The 16,551-nt window shown below is 53.0% G+C and overlaps 8 protein-coding genes across 8 annotated transcripts; 3 read left to right on the forward strand and 5 right to left on the reverse strand.

The window, feature by feature from the left end:
• Positions 1–977: 977 nt before the first annotated feature.
• Positions 978–1,670, reverse strand: K452DRAFT_309534 (uncharacterized protein; the record flags this gene model as incomplete). The annotated part of the gene is made up of 1 exon (XM_033543255.1): positions 978–1,670. One exon carries the CDS (start codon positions 1,668–1,670, stop codon positions 978–980), a length of 693 nt encoding a protein of 230 aa, XP_033396814.1.
• A 1,625-nt stretch (positions 1,671–3,295) lies between these two features.
• Positions 3,296–5,120, reverse strand: K452DRAFT_299146 (uncharacterized protein; the record flags this gene model as incomplete). Its single annotated transcript, XM_033542193.1, has 2 exons — positions 3,296–4,987; positions 5,067–5,120. 2 exons carry the CDS (start codon positions 5,118–5,120, stop codon positions 3,296–3,298), a joined length of 1,746 nt encoding a protein of 581 aa, XP_033396815.1.
• A 763-nt stretch (positions 5,121–5,883) lies between these two features.
• On the forward strand, positions 5,884–6,645 carry K452DRAFT_319347 (uncharacterized protein; the record flags this gene model as incomplete). Its single annotated transcript, XM_033544229.1, has 1 exon — positions 5,884–6,645. The coding sequence occupies exon 1, from the start codon at positions 5,938–5,940 to the stop codon at positions 6,643–6,645; it is 708 nt and encodes a 235-aa protein (XP_033396816.1). The 5' UTR covers positions 5,884–5,937.
• Positions 6,646–6,853: 208 nt separating this feature from the next.
• On the forward strand, positions 6,854–7,859 carry K452DRAFT_45359 (uncharacterized protein). Its single transcript, XM_033546692.1, has one exon. It carries the CDS (start codon positions 6,950–6,952, stop codon positions 7,517–7,519), a length of 570 nt encoding a protein of 189 aa, XP_033396817.1. The 5' UTR covers positions 6,854–6,949; the 3' UTR covers positions 7,520–7,859.
• Positions 7,583–9,600, reverse strand: K452DRAFT_45261 (uncharacterized protein). Its single transcript, XM_033546691.1, has 5 exons — positions 9,312–9,600; positions 8,457–9,261; positions 8,288–8,408; positions 8,181–8,241; positions 7,583–8,117 (listed from the first exon to the last, which is right to left on the reverse strand). The coding sequence occupies exons 1-5, from the start codon at positions 9,447–9,449 to the stop codon at positions 7,647–7,649; spliced, it is 1,596 nt and encodes a 531-aa protein (XP_033396818.1). The 5' UTR covers positions 9,450–9,600; the 3' UTR covers positions 7,583–7,646.
• A 122-nt stretch (positions 9,601–9,722) lies between these two features.
• K452DRAFT_288480 (uncharacterized protein) lies at positions 9,723–10,952 on the reverse strand. Its single transcript, XM_033540662.1, has one exon. The coding sequence runs from the start codon at positions 10,901–10,903 to the stop codon at positions 9,797–9,799; it is 1,107 nt and encodes a 368-aa protein (XP_033396819.1). The 5' UTR covers positions 10,904–10,952; the 3' UTR covers positions 9,723–9,796.
• An 817-nt stretch (positions 10,953–11,769) lies between these two features.
• On the reverse strand, positions 11,770–13,711 carry K452DRAFT_229389 (uncharacterized protein; the record flags this gene model as incomplete). The annotated part of the gene is made up of 7 exons (XM_033537038.1): positions 11,770–12,107; positions 12,161–12,428; positions 12,479–12,663; positions 12,711–13,088; positions 13,136–13,332; positions 13,391–13,461; positions 13,517–13,711. The coding sequence occupies 7 exons, from the start codon at positions 13,709–13,711 to the stop codon at positions 11,770–11,772; spliced, it is 1,632 nt and encodes a 543-aa protein (XP_033396820.1).
• Positions 13,712–15,025: 1,314 nt separating this feature from the next.
• On the forward strand, positions 15,026–16,474 carry K452DRAFT_229461 (uncharacterized protein; the record flags this gene model as incomplete). Its single annotated transcript, XM_033537043.1, has 5 exons — positions 15,026–15,214; positions 15,271–15,369; positions 15,433–15,660; positions 15,717–15,859; positions 15,991–16,474. 5 exons carry the CDS (start codon positions 15,026–15,028, stop codon positions 16,472–16,474), a joined length of 1,143 nt encoding a protein of 380 aa, XP_033396821.1.
• Between the last annotated feature and the right edge of the window lie 77 nt (positions 16,475–16,551).

Genomic DNA, 16,551 nt, shown 5'->3' on the forward strand with positions numbered 1-16,551 from the left:
AGTGAAGGTGGACTCGGCAACAAGAGCCGAGGTCGGGAGGGGAGGTGTGTTGTGTGTGCAGGTGGAAAGACGGAGACAAGAGACTACCTATTGAAAATGTGAAGAGATTCGCTCTAAGCCGTTTTAGGTAAGCACACCGACTCGAAGGAGCGGCCGTAGTGACGGGCGGCGGTGCGGAGGCTTAAAGGCAATGCGACGGCCCAGTGAGGTGGATAGAGTACGCGTAGCGGCGGACGGTGCTGTAGAGACTGCCGAGAGGCATGTCGCATGGCGATGGGGCAACTACACGAAGAACTACACGAAGAGCGTGCCAACAGCGCTGTGAATGTGCTCGGATTTTAAACATGTACTATATGTTATGGGGTTGCCAATCTCTAAGCATGGAATCGAGCCGTCAAGCTCAGTTGCCCGAACTCAAGTAATGGGCGCCTGGTGTAGGGGTAAAACGGCTAATGCTGTCCTAAACACAAGTGGCTAGAGTTTGGAGTAGGGAGCCCAGCTGAGGAAGCGTGTTCGATTCCTATTTTTGTCATTTTGTTTTTCTTATTTATTTTATTTTTTATTTTCCGTTTTCACACATTTACCAGTGTTCAGAGGGTCAACAGCCCGTACAGTCTAGTGAGCTTGGTCAATCCAGCTACCTTTTTCCATGAAGTTGACAGCGCTTTCTCTTGTTTTACCAAATAAAAAATCTCGAGATCGAAAGGTTATTTATATACACGAAAGTAATAGATCATTATGGTAGAAAGCATTCAGAACCGAGAGACGAGCGTAGGAGTTTTTGAAATTACGAGAGTATCTCAAGTCTGTACGAAAACAAAGTCACAAAGCACTCTAAGCAGACCAGTAGGTGATGGAGATGAAGATGGGCAAACGCGATATCTTCTTCAAGAAATCGAGCATATCATTTCAATTCAACAACCCATAGTAGTAAATCTCTCGTAGACGATCTCAGCTTCGGTTCTCTGAGTAAGATCCTAGAGATTCTTTTCAACCGCAAAGTCCCTTTCTTCCGTGCCCACCACAGATGATCCTAATTTGGAGCATCTCAGGCCAGTACCCTTTACGGAAGACTCCAACTTCGCAACCCTCTTGACCGCACCCTCCACAGATCTCTGTAAGGCTGTAACCCGTCTGTCTGTGTTTGTCTCCTCTCGCTCCAAAGCGCTAACGGCCGCATACATCGCATCCCGAAGAAGGGAAAACTCGGTTTTCATGCCCACCACAGTGCGCTCAAGAGCAGCGACCAGCTCCTTCAAGCTCCTGACTTCAGACTCCGTCGACGCACGATGAGCACCAGCCAAAGGAAGCGGGGCGCTGTCCCGAATGTAGTCGGAGAAGCGGAGGCGTGTGGAGCCAGAAGAGCGGAAATCCGGAGCGGCAGCAAGGCCAGCGATTCCGCGAGGGGCGTTGTCGGAAGCGGGGAAGGGGACGTGGCGGCGTAAGAACGTCGTCCGAGCCGGAACTGGGGGAAGTTCGTATTGTGTGGGCCGGTAAGCCTGCGACATGCGACGACGTTTGTGGAGAAGAGGAATGCTGGAGTCGCTTTCTTCGTCTTCGGAGATCTCTACGATGTCGGTTGATGCGGAGGTGCCGCTCGGAAGGCGCTTGAGTGTGGTGTTTCCTTCTTCGGACGGAGGATGAGTAGGAGAGGCCGGCGTGTCAGCCATGATGAACGAAGGGATGATGGCGAAGCTAGGTAAATAATCAAACGTCAGCGGCGATACATGTGAGGAAGGGAAGAAGTACCACCTGGGGGGACAGAAGTGCCGTGTTCCTGCGGTTGATGGGAACAGGAAGTTGTATAATGGGAGTCAGTGTCCGATGCCACGGCCGGCTTTGAACGAGGAGCTCTCATGTATTACGTTCTTGTCGAAGCGGCCTAGAACGGAGTTATGGGCTCATTATCTGATACGCAACATCCCCATGCAGTGGACATGCTCCGGGAGGCGTAAACGCGTTGAGACGTGACGTGATAAGACCCACGACACCACCAGTCAGCTGGCTCCTCGCCTCCGCTACCCCTGCTTCACTGACCTTTCTCCTCTGCGAAATTGCGTTTGCTCCGCGGCAGCCATCCCACCACGTCACTTCTCCGCCCGAAAGCCACCGCCCCGAAGGAGGGCTAGGTAAGAGCAGGACGAAACATACAAACGGATCCCAAACAAGCCTTCCTTGTCCTCTCCAAAACCGCGCCACGAACCACGCCAATGGAAACCTCCACGGTCCCGTGAGACAAGGCCCAAAGCGCAAGGGTTAGAGAGTAGAGTGGCATAAAGCCCAGCCCCGTTTGCACGAGCAACGATCCGACCGCCACCAACAAGCCCACACACGCATGGATCAGCCCCCTTCGCGGAGGAGACTACTATTCCCACTGTGTCGGGTACACATCACCAGCAGCGAAAGCCAACTCCCGCGCCACAAACGCGCTACGCGTCAAGCCACTTCCCGCTTTCCACCACCAACGCAGAAAGTCAGCACCATCCGACGCAGCCAAAAGCCTGCATCATCCCAGCAAACCAATTGCATTCAATGGCGAGATAAAACAGCAATCCGCGCCATGGAAGCGTAGGTATGGACGTTGCGCTGGCCCTGCAGCATACAAATGCGCCGACATGCTGTGTAACCCAATGTGCGGTGTAGGGCTGCTTTGGTGTCACCCCGTCGGGCGACGACACATGCGCAGCAGCATGAGCATGCAGATGCGCTGGCCCTTCTGGGAGGGCGAGACGTGCTTTATTCTGGCTTACGGCTTGTCGGAAGAGCGTCTGCATTGCGCCGTGTGTAGAAGCGAATCATGGAAGTTGTGAACACCGTTGAGTGGCACTGGTGGCTTCATCTCGTATATAGGCAATAATCATTTATAGGAAATTATCAAGTGCGGTTGTGTATGTACATAGTCTCAATTGTAAGCTCAGTGTCTTGCCCATCTTTCGCTGTTGTGAATGAGGGGCCTTGCTCGCTTCTGTACATCATGCGCCCAAAACCATATCTATTATACAAAGCAAAGGCAACCACCGGGGTATCCAACTACTAAGCCAAACCAAACAAAACCAATTAAAGCCTCCCTGAAAACGTCTCGCTGTCTATGGAAAAAGCCTCCCTTTGTCGCCACTGTACAGACCGAAATGAACATTGAAAAAACAATTGGTGATGTATCCACCACCACCGCTCAGTGATGTGTCGTGGCTTCAGCATCAGCCGCAAAGGCATGGGTGATTCCCACATCTCAGCGACAGCAGCAGCAGAGCCAGCCTCCGTCGCAGTGGCAGAAGCGGAAGGGGCAGCTCCATAACTACTCATTGGCGCTGTCAAACTCAAGCAACCTGACCTTGACTTCATCAGCAGCGTCATCATCAGGCAGTAGTTCGCTTTCCAAGCGCAGCTTGTGTGTAGGTGCGGCGATCGTCAACAGGTCTTTCGGCACGGAAACCAGAGACTCCACCAACCGCTTACAGGCTTCGAGGATAGGGTGGTGGCACTGAAGAACGACCGACGTCCAGATATCAAACTCAGTGTTGGATAAAGTCTGCACCCATCTGGAGCGGAGTCGATTTTGAGACAGGACGAAGAACGCTCCCCAACCGAGCTTACTGGCGAGCTTGCCCCATCGCCTAGCATTAGCCCATCGCCGGAGAAAGTTTTTCCAAGCACGCTTGTGCTGGACTGCTGGAAGTCGTCCATCATTCGTGAGCTCTGGATGAACTTCCCAGAAAATATGCCTCTTCGCTTCGCCGGCCGTAGTGGATGAGTAGTTGTCGTTTTCATCCATGAAGTTCTCCTCGTCGAATTGACACCCGTGGCCAAACAGAGCGCAAGCCAGTCGGTATTCAAAACAGGGTATACCATTTTTCCCCTCTGTTTGGCTCACCATTTGGTAGACATGGTTCAGTCGCGACGGGGAATTGACAGGCGGTGGGTCAACGAGGGAGCCGTGGTCTCGCCAGTTGGTGATTATAAAACCAAAATCTATGAATGCGTCTTTACTAGCAACAGCTTTGGCTTTTTCAACCAAAAGTTTAGTTTGACAATCGTCCATTGTAGTCAAATGTATCTTTGAGTTTTCTCTGACGGCGGCTCTGAAAGGTTGATCATTTTCGCTCCATTTTATTGTTCTTGCTCCTTCGCTCTTCATTTGGGTGTAGGATCGCTTCAAGCTACGCTTGCCAGTCTCCGGTTGCCGCAGGGTAGGGGAGGGTATTTGCTGGTTAGGAAAAGGTGCTGGAGCTTGCTGGACCGGATCGCTACTCCTGATCATGTCTTCGGCCTGAGTGGTCTGCGCGTTGAAGTTTAACGCACCGCGGTCTGGTGTAGTCGAGAATCCTTCGGCTCCGTGCTGCTGTATTTCAGTGGTGGTGGTGCCGTCCTCCTTCGCGCTCTCGTTGCCGGAGATGGTGGTTTCGCCGTTGGTGTTGGCAGCGGTGACAGTGCCGCCGGTTCCAAGGCGCAGTAGCAGCCTTCTTTTTGCAGGAGTAGGTCCTGTGCCTAAGATTCTATTTCCGCCCAAGTCACTTGACTGTATGCTGGGCGAAGCTAGGGTTCGCGTCCTGTGCCCTGATGTGGCCAATGCTTGCTCGGCTTCGGGCCGCTGTCCTTCGGCTTCTCTGATAGCGAAGTGACCTTGAGGTCTAGTCTCAGTAATGGAAGATCCGTTCTTGTGTATCTCGACTGGGAGTGACGAGATCATTTTGTCCCAGGACTCGGCCGGCAGGGTATCTTCAGGAAGCAGTCGGTAGATAAGGCCAATGGCCGCCATAGGTGAATCGGCAACGACAATGGGACCCCTCTCGTCGAAGTCGGGACCCTTGTACAGAGCTGCAGATACACCTCTGTCGCTAAACCACCGGTGGCTTGATCTTACGAAATTCTGTGCACTCGTTCTGAGAAAGGGTTTCGCCGCGTCGCCCGAGATGGAGTATTGCAGGTCGGGGTTCCACTTGGTATGCGACATGAGAAGTTCATGAATCGTTTGCTTGGAATCGTCGTGCTTTAATTCTGTTAGCCAGGGTATAGGTAGGGGTAGGCACTTGACAGCGCGTTGTCTTGTGGATGAAAGATGAACTCACCTGGCTGTGCTCCTGCTCCATCATTTCGTCCTGTGCATTGTTTCCGTCCTCCATGATGGCATCGTTTGGACGTTCGTTCGTATTTTCCATAGTTGCAAATGTTCCCCAGGGCGTGTCGCAGAAAGCTCGTTTAAGTCTTCGCTAGATCATGCTTGCCATTGGAGAAGGAAGGTTAGGAAGGTTTGTTGGAATCAGCCTTGTGCGAGAGTCCGTGCTTTGTTAATGCGCCTGACAAGCTGCCAGTCACGATGGCGTCCGCTGTGGCTTGCGCTGTGGCATTTGTCCTGCCAGGTAGCGTCGCTGTAAGGCGGGTAGCCTGTAAGGTGGGTTGCCACTGTCTGTTTGCTCTTCGGCACCAGCGACGCAGAACAACAAACGTGTCTAAGAGCTCTGCATGCGTAAAGAGTTGGCTCGCTCCTACGTACGGAAGAGCCTAGAAGACAGCCAGAGCTTGTCTGCTCGTCCGCACTGAGTCCAAATCTGATGCCTTGTTTGCGACTGGACCAAATCATGAGAGTGTCATGTTACAAAGCTAGCACAAGATGCCCCCTGACATCTTGGCTGAAAGAAACTTGGAGACTGGGGAGCTGGAAGAGGCGGTCTGAAGGGTTGGAAGTAAAGGACGCGACTTCCCCAAGTGTCCCTGCGGCCTGCTACCGCTCCGTCACGACCATCTTGTCACGACCTTGTCAGGACCTTGTCAACCATGTTCGTTTGCCTGCCACTTCGCATCAAACCGGCAATATCGCTCCTTGGTAAGTAATGCATCCCAGCGTTTTCTTGCGACTCCGCCAGCACACACGCTAAGAGACAATCCAGGCAGCTCAAGCTTCTCTTCAGCCCACCAAGCCTCATTTCAGCACGACCGAGAATGAGCGACTCCAAGCCACCGTTCAACTTTCTTGGCCTCTCACCCGAAATCCGTCTCCTGATCTATCATCACGTCCTCAGCGGTATCATTTATGTCAACCTTCGCCAAGACGAACCAGGTTGCATCACCAGCTTCAAGGCGGACATAGGCGACTACAGATATAAAACACTTACTCCCGCCATCATCCGCACCTGCAAGCAAATCTGCCACGAAGTCGCACCCATCCTTTACTCCAGAAACTCATTCCTCTTGTCGCCTCGCCTCTTCATTGACTGGCTTGATACCATCGGGCCTGTCAACGTCAAGTACCTTCGCTACCTCAAAGTCTTTGTGCCTCCTATGTACACGGTGGAGAAGCCTAACAAGATGCGCGGACCGCCACCCGGGAAGGACAGGCCAACGGATTGGTATGCGGTTTTGAACGAACTGGGCCGTGAAGCGACAAACTTGCGGCTTGTCACAATAGAATGGCAAGCAAACGTCAGACATGGTGAATATGGAGGAGGCAAAGACATGGAACTGGTCCGCTGTCTCGGAACTTTGCATGTGGAGAAATTGACTCTTGCTGGGTTCTATGCACGTCATTGGCCTGATTACCTCAGGGCCCAGATGGGACAAGCCATCGTCGTAGAGATGCCTCCCCACAACGATTTGATGGCAAGACGGCTGCGGGAGTTCCAAGAAGGGACCGAGGATCTGGTTCCGTAGGTGACAAGACGAACGGAGAACTTGGTTCCGTAGATGGCTAGGTAGTTGCTACAATGGCATAGCTTTCCGCGAAGACGCGGCACGTTCCACCACGTCCCTTGACATACTTTCAAGACTGGTTATAGCTGTCAAGAATGTCAGCAAAACTGGGACCTTGAAGAGGCACCAATCAATTTATCCAAGCGTTGCGGAGTCCGCTGTATTGCTTGAGCACCACCAAGAGAAAGGCGTTACACACAGTCAAAGCTGAAAGAGACCAGACTGTACTTACACCTTTTCACGCGACTCAAAGGCCTTACAACAAATGTTGAATTGCCGGGCCTGCGGCCGCACCGCACTGAAATTAAATCGCATCTTCAGCAGGCACGTCACCACCCGCATTGTCTTTTACACCGCCCCATCCCACCAGCCGCGCCGCCGTGTCCCCGACGAAATAACTTTGCGCGTGGTCACTGCACCGCACATCATCACCCGCCGCACACTCACAGGTCCAATCCAAGTGCAAGCCGGACATCCCCTCCTCCAGCACGGGCAACGGCTCAGCCGACAAGCCATCCGCACCGCTCGCTGCATCACTCGCCGCATCACTCGCCTCCCTCCTCATTTTCCTCGCGTCAGAGAATGGCGTACAGAGGATGGCGGCAAGTGCTTGGGCGGTCTTGTGCAGCGGCGAGTCACCCGCCCCAAGGTCCAGCAGGTGGCCCCAGTCCTGGTGCAGCGCTGGCATGTCATCTGCCGCCGAGTCGCTGCCGGCTTCGGCCGCTGCTCGGAGTATGTCGTAGTGGTCGCGGAGGCTGCGCAGGAACTTCAAGGCCAGAGGATCGACGTCGGAGCAGTATTCGAGCACTTTGATTGCCTTACTTGCTTCTACTAGCTCCGCGACACATCCGGGTGTGTGTCCGTGGAGGAGCTTGATCGCGACTACGAAGAGAATGTCGATGGTGGCTATATATGATTGGTATCTGTGAGGCGTCAGTTTAAAAGGGGGGGGGGGCAATGCTTCACATGCACATCCAACAGCGCTGGAAGACAGCTTCCTCGTCCATCAGTAGGTCCAGCATCCGAGATGTCTGCAGAGCGGCCACAAAGCCATCTTCGAAGGCGTCGGAAAGTTCTGTTATACGTTCTTTGGCCAATGTTAGGTTTGCTTCCGCCGTTTGTATGTAATGCTGGAGGATCCGTCGCTGTAGCATTATCATCGCTCCAAGGTGAATGAAGTGCGTAAGGTAGACGCCCACTTTTGGTCCATTGGCGAGAGGTGACTCTGATAGAGCTGCAAGTTTAATGGAAGGAGGTAAGTCTTGATACCATTGATGCAGGTTTGCTCTTGCTTCGTCCACATGCTCCCGACGCAGGTCAGAGAGCGCAAAGATCTGTCGAAACATCTTAGCTTCGATAATGGCAATCTTTGTTAGGTGTATTTGAATAGTCTCCTGGATGGTAATGTTCTCTAGGGAAGGATCGACCGTGGACTGGTATGACGATCAGCACATGGTAAGTTGTGATGGGGCTTTTGACTTGAGCTGCAAACATACCCAAATAATATCGTCTGTCCATTCATTCCAGGGCACAAAACCCAGCGTAGCAACAAGCCATCTGTTATTGTAAGAAAGAGAACTAACTGATGCGCATGCTTACAGACCCTTTGAAGCAAATGAGAGTTCTCCATGTTCTTTTGTAGTCGATCCACGCAGCAGCAGTGAGAGAATCAGGCACTTGCTCGCGATGTATACTTTGGCTGCGGCCCAGATTAAGGCCCATATCTGTATATCTGCTTAGCAAGAGGAAGACAATATTTGGGAAACGAGTACCAATGAAAGATAGCGCGACTGTTTCCTTGGTGACAATGTTGTACGCAGCCAACAAAACACAGACCTTCATGGCTCGAAGAGGATCTATCTTGACAAGATCGTTTAGAAACCATTTGGCCATGTTATAGAACGTGATTCCGATGTCAGGTGGAATGGTGTCGTGAGAGTACAGTGATCCTACTGCTGCAATGGCGAAGGCTTCGCACAACAAGGATGTAGGTACATGTTCGGGTGGACGGCGAAGAAAAATTTCGAAGACGGACTTTACTTGGTCCTGGGTGTAAACGTAAAATAATACTCCGACGCAGTCAATGAAGAGATTGTAGGCGTCGAAACAGGCAGGCGACTTCAAAATATCCAAAGGAGTAGCTAGCGAGCAATCATATTCGAAACCGACTTGTTGATTGGAACTAGATCTGCTGGAGGCAGCCACCTCCTGATCTTTAGCTGATCCAAGACTCGGGTTTGCCCATATTAAGCCCTTGTTTTCTGTAATGTTAATGTTCTGCTCTGTCGCGTCAGAGCCGCTTATCTGACCCGGTGCCTGCTGGTTGTTGTGTTGTCCAGAGTCAATGATCTCCGCAAGGTCGGCGCCGGACCTTAGTCGCTCGAATAACTGGGCAGCCTCAGGCATCGGGGCAGTCCGCAAGGCCCTTATGATTTCCCGAGAGATGGCAAGCTGGGATTCAAGCTCTTCATTCCGCGCTTTCATGGCGCCCACTCTCGTCTGGCCTTCTGCCACTTTGTACTCGCATGGTGTTTCCTTTACTGTGCAAGCGCTGCATCTCGGTCGCAAGCCATCGCACTAGAACATCGGTTGTCAGCATATGCATGTCGCACCAAAAGGATTCCTACTTTTGTCTTGCGCTTCTGGCAGGCGGTGCAAGCGGCGCGTTGGATGCCTTCGGGTCTGCTCCTCCTCGGTGGGAATCGTAACGGCGCACGCGCTACATGCGAACGCGGGGCGGCAACGATCGGTTGCGGGTTGGCCATCAGTCACTGGAAGAAACAAGAGAGACGATATGTTCGACGTGAGTTGCAGCGAGAAGAATTGGCAAGAACAGAGATGAGGAGTTGCCCCCGTCTACAGACGTCTCCGGTCAGAAGATCCGAGCCAGTTGTTTTCCTCGATCCATTTGTAACACTACGGAGTCCACTCCGTCCAATCAGAAACCGCGAACGATCTCCGTTCTGACGGGACGAAATTATACGCGTTTTTCAATGAAAACAGTCCCAAAGCCTATTGTTTATAAACAAAGGTTTAGCCGTGCTCTCATTTTAGCGTAAAATTCCCTACAAAACGTCAGACATGCTTAAATTCCCGCTTGTAAATACCACCTTTACGTCTCAACCACAAGCTTCACCCCACTCACGCCTTTCTTCAACACATCCAACCCCTCCTGCACCGACCCCAACCCCTTTCCAACGATCTGAATCTTTGGGCTCGGGATAAACTGCCCCTTCTCCAACTTCTGTCTCAACCACACGTTGAAAACGAAATGAAAGAAATCCATCCTGGCCATCTCTTCCTCCGGCGACCTCACAAACGTAACCTTCACACCCTCCATCTCCTCTAAACCAGCCGGGATCCGTGCCGCCGATGCCAACTTCGCCGTTCGCCCGCCATTCAGCCTCTTCAAAACCTCAATTGACGACTGCATCTGATGCCCCACAGCATCAAATCCCAGCCTCATTGAAACGCCATCCTCTTTCACAGCTCTTACAATCCTCTCCACCACATCCTCATCTTTATACTCAAACGCCCTGCTCGCGCCCAAGCACTTCATGTATGCATGATGTCGCTCACTCGCAGTCACATAGACCTTGAACCCCAAAAGCCGCGCGACCTGCACCGCCGCACTCCCCACACTGCTCGCGCCGCCCCAAATGAGCACGCCCTCGCCCTGCTCCGCCCGCCATGCGACATCCCTCGGCACGCCAAGCGCGAAGCCGAAGCCCGCCCACGCCGTCGTCACCGCCATCGGCAGTACCGCCGCCCCGTTGAAGCTCATGCTCTCCGGCAGCGGCACCGCGTTCACGGCGGGCACCAACACGCGCTGCTGGAACGCGCCGTACGCCGGCTCGCCGTGCACGAAGAAGCATTGTGCGAAGGCGGCGATGCGCGTGCCGGGCTTGAAGGCCGTGGGCGGGACGAGCGACCCCGCGGCCAGGACCGTGCCGGCAATGTCGGACCCGAGGACCGCGGGGTACGAGGTGATGGCGTACCCGCTGTCCCGCATGTAGTGATCGACGGGGTTGAGAGCGATGGATTTGACCTCGATGAGCAACTCGACGGGACCCGGCGTGGGTGTGGGGCGGTGCGCAATCTGGAGTGTGGAGCCCTTTGAGGGGACCACAGCGGCGAGGTGATGGCTGGAGGGGCTGAAGATGTCTTCGAGCTTGTCGTGGACTCTTGTGAAGATGATGGTCATGGTGTCTGTGGCCATTTTGCCGTCTTCCAGAGCCGGATGTTGTCGGACGATGTAAATATGCACAGTTCGGAAAGTTCGGAAGCGTGCTGATGCTCATCGAGAAGCCGGTCGTAATCTCAAGCCTTTTTATCATTGGAATGTCTGTGGGATGATTGCCTATTTCAGTTAAGTCCGACTCTGATTGTGTTTAAGTCCGGATGACGTTGACAAGCTTCGGACCGCGAACGCTCCTGACGCGGGGTCTGGGGTTTTAGTGCCTTACGGCTGGATGGTCCCTGATACTTTAAACAGCACTGATCAGCAATTCCGGTTCATCCGACTCGTAGGCAAGTATTAGCTTCCAAATTAAGCTTTGTTCGAATGTTCTTTCCCGGGATGAGTCTGTTGAAGAACCACTGGAATATTCTTATGACTGGAAGTGCCCACGCGATCGATGACAAATGAATGTGAATTTGCTGTATCAGACGTAGAGCGGTGGAGCTTGTGTGTAAATGCGGGAAGTTTGTTTGTGGCTTCGGGTGATTTGTTCACCGTTTTTGACCAATTCTTCGGCCTCTCGGCCGTTTATTGCAAATCAGGCTTACTGTGTCTCCAAAGTACTTGCGCGATCCTTAGAAGTAGGTAAAAGGCTGCCCCCAGTAGCCGCTAGATAGCTACGAAGATGAGAAGGCGCGTGGTATGAGAACATCCGAGACGACATAAAGGTATGGATAGACGAAAGCAGGGCAATATTCCGTATGAGTGGAAGGGTAAAAAATACACAAAGGTGCGGGAAAATTCGAAAGCGCGCGAGGTTTTGAAGGCGAAGAGTAAAAGTAAGTCATATACCTATGCTGCCGTAGTATCAATGGAGCGGACAGATCATCCGGGTATATCCGGAATTAATCGCCCTTCCAGCCCTCTACAAGCACGACCGGACCCTTGTAGACATGGCGCCCGACGAGGATGTAGTAGACAGTACTAACGATAGCAACGGCTACGAACATGACTGATGCCCAGTTGAAATCTTCGACGGTGGTAGGCGTAGATTCTGGCCAGAAACACCAGAAGAAAACGTGTAGCGAGTACAAAAGACCAAAAATGTTGATGGGAATACCCCAGCCGCCTAGACTCCATCTGCAGTGCGGAAGAGTTTCGGGGTGTCGGATGCGTCGCCACAATAGACAGCTGATAGAGCAGACATATGTGATCATGAGAGAGACAACGTTCAAGGAGATCACTTTTGCATGTAAGTTAAAGTACGCAATGTGTCGAGGGAGTGAGAGAGCATACCTGCGTTGAAGGCAACATCGGAACCGATGTTGATCAAGGAAAGCGCGAGGGTGATACCACAGGTTAAGAGGACAGAGTTTGTGGGCAACTCCAATCTCTTGTCCACTTTGGCGATCCAGCTACTGAAGGGAAGGCCTTTGTCGCGAGCAAAAGACCAGGTTTGGCGAGACGTAGAAAGGTTGTAAGAAACCGTTCCGGCAAAGATCAGTACTGTCGGAATGACGTTTAGGCCTACGACGCCGGCGCTGGAGACAGCTTGACGGAAGACCTTCGAGTATATCAATACAGGAATACTTTCGTGAGGACAGATCAACATACCCATATGTGAGGATAACCCGTTATATCGGCCAGTGCATCATCGATGTTGGTAACCGCGAACATGTAAGTGATGAGGAAGACGAATCCGAGAGCACCGTTGAGGACGTATGACCAAACCATGGCCCGAGGGACAGTAACTCCAGCATCCTTGACCTCTTCTGACATGTGTGCTGGCGCATCAAAGCCTGTGTGTATTAGCATGTGAGGGCGATTTTTGGAACAGAAGACCAACAGATGCAAGCATAAACCGCGGAGATTTGGCCAACCATAAGGCTAAGGCCCATTGTACTCCAGCCGCCTTGGTTGGTGAACCCAGTGAAGACAGTCTCTGCAGTATTGTGCGGAGCCAAGACCCACAAGATGATAATTAGGGACAAGAACCCAAAAACATGAACAACCAACATCATGTTCTGGAAGACAGGCATTGCGCTGGACCCCCAGATGTTCAGGATGCCGACGAGGCCGAGGACAGCAAACACCATAAGTGTGCCTTGCCAGTTTGTAGGGGCATATTCAGGGTATGCGACGGTGGCACAAGACTGGATGAGCGTCCCGACAAGCAAAGGTCCAGAGGCACTGCCAGCCTGCCATGACATGGTCGACATCCAACCTTACAGGTCAGCTTTATATACAAAAGAGCCACATCTGCTTGCATACCTGTAAAGTAACTCAGAAACCGCTGAAACTTTGCTGGAGCAAACTCGGAAACCCAGTGGTATTGTCCACCACTGGTCGGCGCCATGGAGGACATCTCGGCCAGCGAGGCAACAATGAAACTGGTACCGAAAAACGTCCATACGTAGGACCATAGCAGACCCGCCACTCCGCCATCTGCCAGGCCTTGCGTGGTTGCTCTGTAGCAAAGTCAATGGAAGGCTCTCGCTTAAAATCACCCGGAACGCGTATACTGACGTCAAAAGAACCTCCCATGTTCCCTGCAAGATGACAGTGAACGCCAAAGCGGAAAGCGGGCGGTAATTTCTCTGCACGACGTGCGATGAGCGACAATTTTGCCATTTCGGTACTCGCGCGGCTTACCTTCAGCTGCTGGACCTTGCCCATGCGCCCCATGTCTTTTTCATCATTGTGAGTGTGGCCTTGGAAACGAGGATAGTCCTCATCAACACCATTCAGCGCGTACTGCCCGGGAAGTTCAGTCGATGTGGCTTCGTGCGTCACCTTGACATGTGCGCCAGCGAAGACGGTGGATTCGGAGGAGGATACGTCGGACATTTTGCTGCGCAGCCTGAGTTGAAAGAGGGAAGGGCAGGGCAGGCGCGCCGACTTGAAGAAAAATGCAAGGGGGCAAAAGAGAGTGCGACGAAACGAATCGGTTCATGGGAGTCGTGCAGGGTATATCGGCTGACATTGCTGCAGGTGGAAGTCATGACCGCCACCACTGCTATGTAACCTTACAGCTGATAGACAAGTAGCGAATAGACGAGGCCTCGACCCTCTACGCCATGGTGTGGAAGACAGCCTTACCGTGAGGGGGAGGAGACCGAGGGCCTGCATGTTACTGTAGGCTAAGGCAGTAGAGAGAGAACAGTGGAGGAGGTTTGGTGGGGCAGCCATGGCCCCCAACGCGACGTCGGAGCGCGCGGCGCGCCCCGCACCGTGAAAGTTCAATGAAGCCTCCGCTACTCCGCACTCCACCATTGGCCATTTCATGTATTTTCGCTTCCCAATCTCCTCTCTATCCACCCTCCGTTCTTAGCGCGACAAACGCACCTTGGCACCATCCAGAGATGAGAGGGTTGCATCCTCTATTTTGCCAGCCGGCGCCTCTCGACTCGCGCTTCCGATCCCTCGTTAGCAGCCCACGACACGATCGCCGCGGAAGCAGATCCGAAGGATCCTACTGGTTGTCTAAGCGCATCCTGCGCGGCTGAAATACCGTTGACAGGCGATTTCCTACGGCCCGCCCGTCTAGTGGAGCTTGTCCATCCACGATCCACCAACCATGCTTCACGGTCGAGGCCGTTAGATTACCTATACACTCCACCTGGAATCCACCCCAGCTACCAATACTAGTGTCCAGATCCTTTGCGGCCGCAATTCGTTTATCAGGCTCACCGACCGGCCATGGCGCTGTATGTGTGCCATCCCAGCACCACTACACACGCGACTTCAACACGATCACCATGAATCAAGATTCGGACCATGACTTTGTGGCTTAGAGACCAGGAAGAAAATAGAAGCATAGGAGACTACCGACACGAAGCATGGATATGTCCCGTACCCCCGACACGTTCCTCCACGTTTCCTCGTGTCGTCCTTCCACGGAACAAGTCGCATCCTGCTAGTGTGGCTAGGTACCATTACACCGGCCTTGTGGTACGATGATCTGCCGGCAAGTCCCAAAGACAAGGCTACACACACAATCCCTGACCGCGCTTCATGATCATCCCCCGATCTTGCACGATTTTTCGGATCTCACTCCAATGATCTCCAGCGCGCGTCCCTCTTTTAGACTTCGTCTCGCTGCTCTCTTATGTTGGGTTTTGGCATTGTCTCTCTCGCCTGTGGAAAGCCTTGACTAACCCCATGTCCGCCAATAATGTGACGATCATTCCCGCGCCGTACAAGATCACTCCGGATGACAAGCGCGGCCTTGTCGTGGTTGTGACGACAACCACGCTGGCCTTCATCGGTGTCTGTCTACTCATCCGACTCTACACACGGCTGCGGGTTCAGGAGTGGAAGCGCGATGATTGGCTGCTTGCGTTAGCCACGGTATGTCTCCTTTTCAAGCACGGCTCTCCAACAATCTTTGACTGAGGCCCCGACAGCTCTTCTGCGGCTTCCAAGCTGCTGCCGTGTACGTCCAGGTACACAATGGTCTGGGTGCGAGAGACACTAAACGTGCAAACTTTAGGAAGATTGGAACGGTAAGCCCGTTTATCAGAAAACATGGACAGCAGCCAAGCTGACGCTGAATCCGTCACTCTCAGGCCAACTTCGTCCAGCTCACACTTTACATATTTACGCTCTTCCTATCCAAAGCCGTGGTCGTACTCCTCTACCTTCGCCTCTCGCCCTCCCGCATTCACGCCCTCGCCTCCAAGATCACTCTTGGCGCCAGTGCCATCTGGATGGTCTTCTCTGAGACCCTGATCTCCATCCGCTGCAACCCGCTAGACTCCTGGACGCAGAGCCCGGAAGCATGCGCCCTTAGCATCGTAAGTCTCGCTTTGGCTTTTTCGAGCGAGTCTTACGCTGACTTTATCTCTGACAGGCGACAAGATGGAACGTAGTTGGTGCCCTTGATATCGCCACCGAAGTCTCGCTCTTCGGCATCGCCATCCTTATCGTGTCACGCCTACACATGGCGTTGAGACTGAAAGCCCTTGTCATCCTTGCGTTTGGTCTGCGACTACCGTAAGTTCGATTGACCCCTGTTCCCTCATTTCTCGATCCCTCAGCACCTTTGTAACCAGACATATCTTATCTGCCCCAGGCCCCCAAAACCAAACCTACATTACCCGCACTCACATTTCTCCTTATATTAGTGTCATCATAGCCGCCGCAGCACGCCTGCACTACATCGATGTCCTCGGCACCGCGCGCACAGTCGGCGACGCCTCCATCAATGCCGCCTATGTCACCGTCTGCAGCCAGTTCCAGCTCGACTTTGCGATCATGGCCAGCACAATCGCATGCTTGGGGCCCTTCCTACGGCCATTCGACAACGAGCCCAACACGAGCTACCACCATGCCTCCGCGCACCAGCATCCACACCCCCGCTACTCCCACCGCGACGATGGTGGCATCGAAGATGGCGATGCTATCTGCCTCCAGCGCCTGCAGAAGGGCCTGGCGGAGGGGTACCATGATCATGGCTTGCGGCCGGATTTTTACGAGCGCAGCGCAGGGGTCGTGCGGGCGGCAGATGGAGACGCGGTGAGCGTGGAGAGCTGCGGGAGTACGAAGATGATTATCAAAAAGAAAATGGTTGTGCGGATTGAGCATGATACAATATCGAGTAGTTCGTGATGTAGGTTCGGACGGTAAGGGAACTGGTGGATGCGATCATTGGGATGAATATTTCTTTTGTTGATATATGTACTGAT

The sequence above is a fragment of the Aplosporella prunicola genome (assembly GCF_010093885.1).
Source record: "Aplosporella prunicola CBS 121167 unplaced genomic scaffold K452scaffold_15, whole genome shotgun sequence".
Lineage (NCBI taxonomy): Eukaryota > Fungi > Ascomycota > Dothideomycetes > Botryosphaeriales > Aplosporellaceae > Aplosporella > Aplosporella prunicola.

What these genes read in the sequence shown, in the direction of transcription:
- K452DRAFT_45359 (XM_033546692.1), top strand. Translation starts at nt 6,950, where the DNA reads ATGTTGAATTGCCGGGCCTGCGGCCGCACCGCACTGAAATTAAATCGC.
- K452DRAFT_45261 (XM_033546691.1), bottom strand. Translation starts at nt 9,449, where the DNA reads ATGGCCAACCCGCAACCGATCGTTGCCGCCCCGCGTTCGCATGTAGCG. An exon ending in GCCAGAAGCGCAAGACAAAA is followed by an intron (nt 9,262 to 9,311) that starts GTAGGAATCCTT and finishes CCGATGTTCTAG; the next exon opens with TGCGATGGCTTGCGACCGAG. An exon ending in GGACAGACGATATTATTTGG is followed by an intron (nt 8,118 to 8,180) that starts GTATGTTTGCAG and finishes TCGTCATACCAG; the next exon opens with TCCACGGTCGATCCTTCCCT.
- K452DRAFT_288480 (XM_033540662.1), bottom strand. Translation starts at nt 10,903, where the DNA reads ATGGCCACAGACACCATGACCATCATCTTCACAAGAGTCCACGACAAG.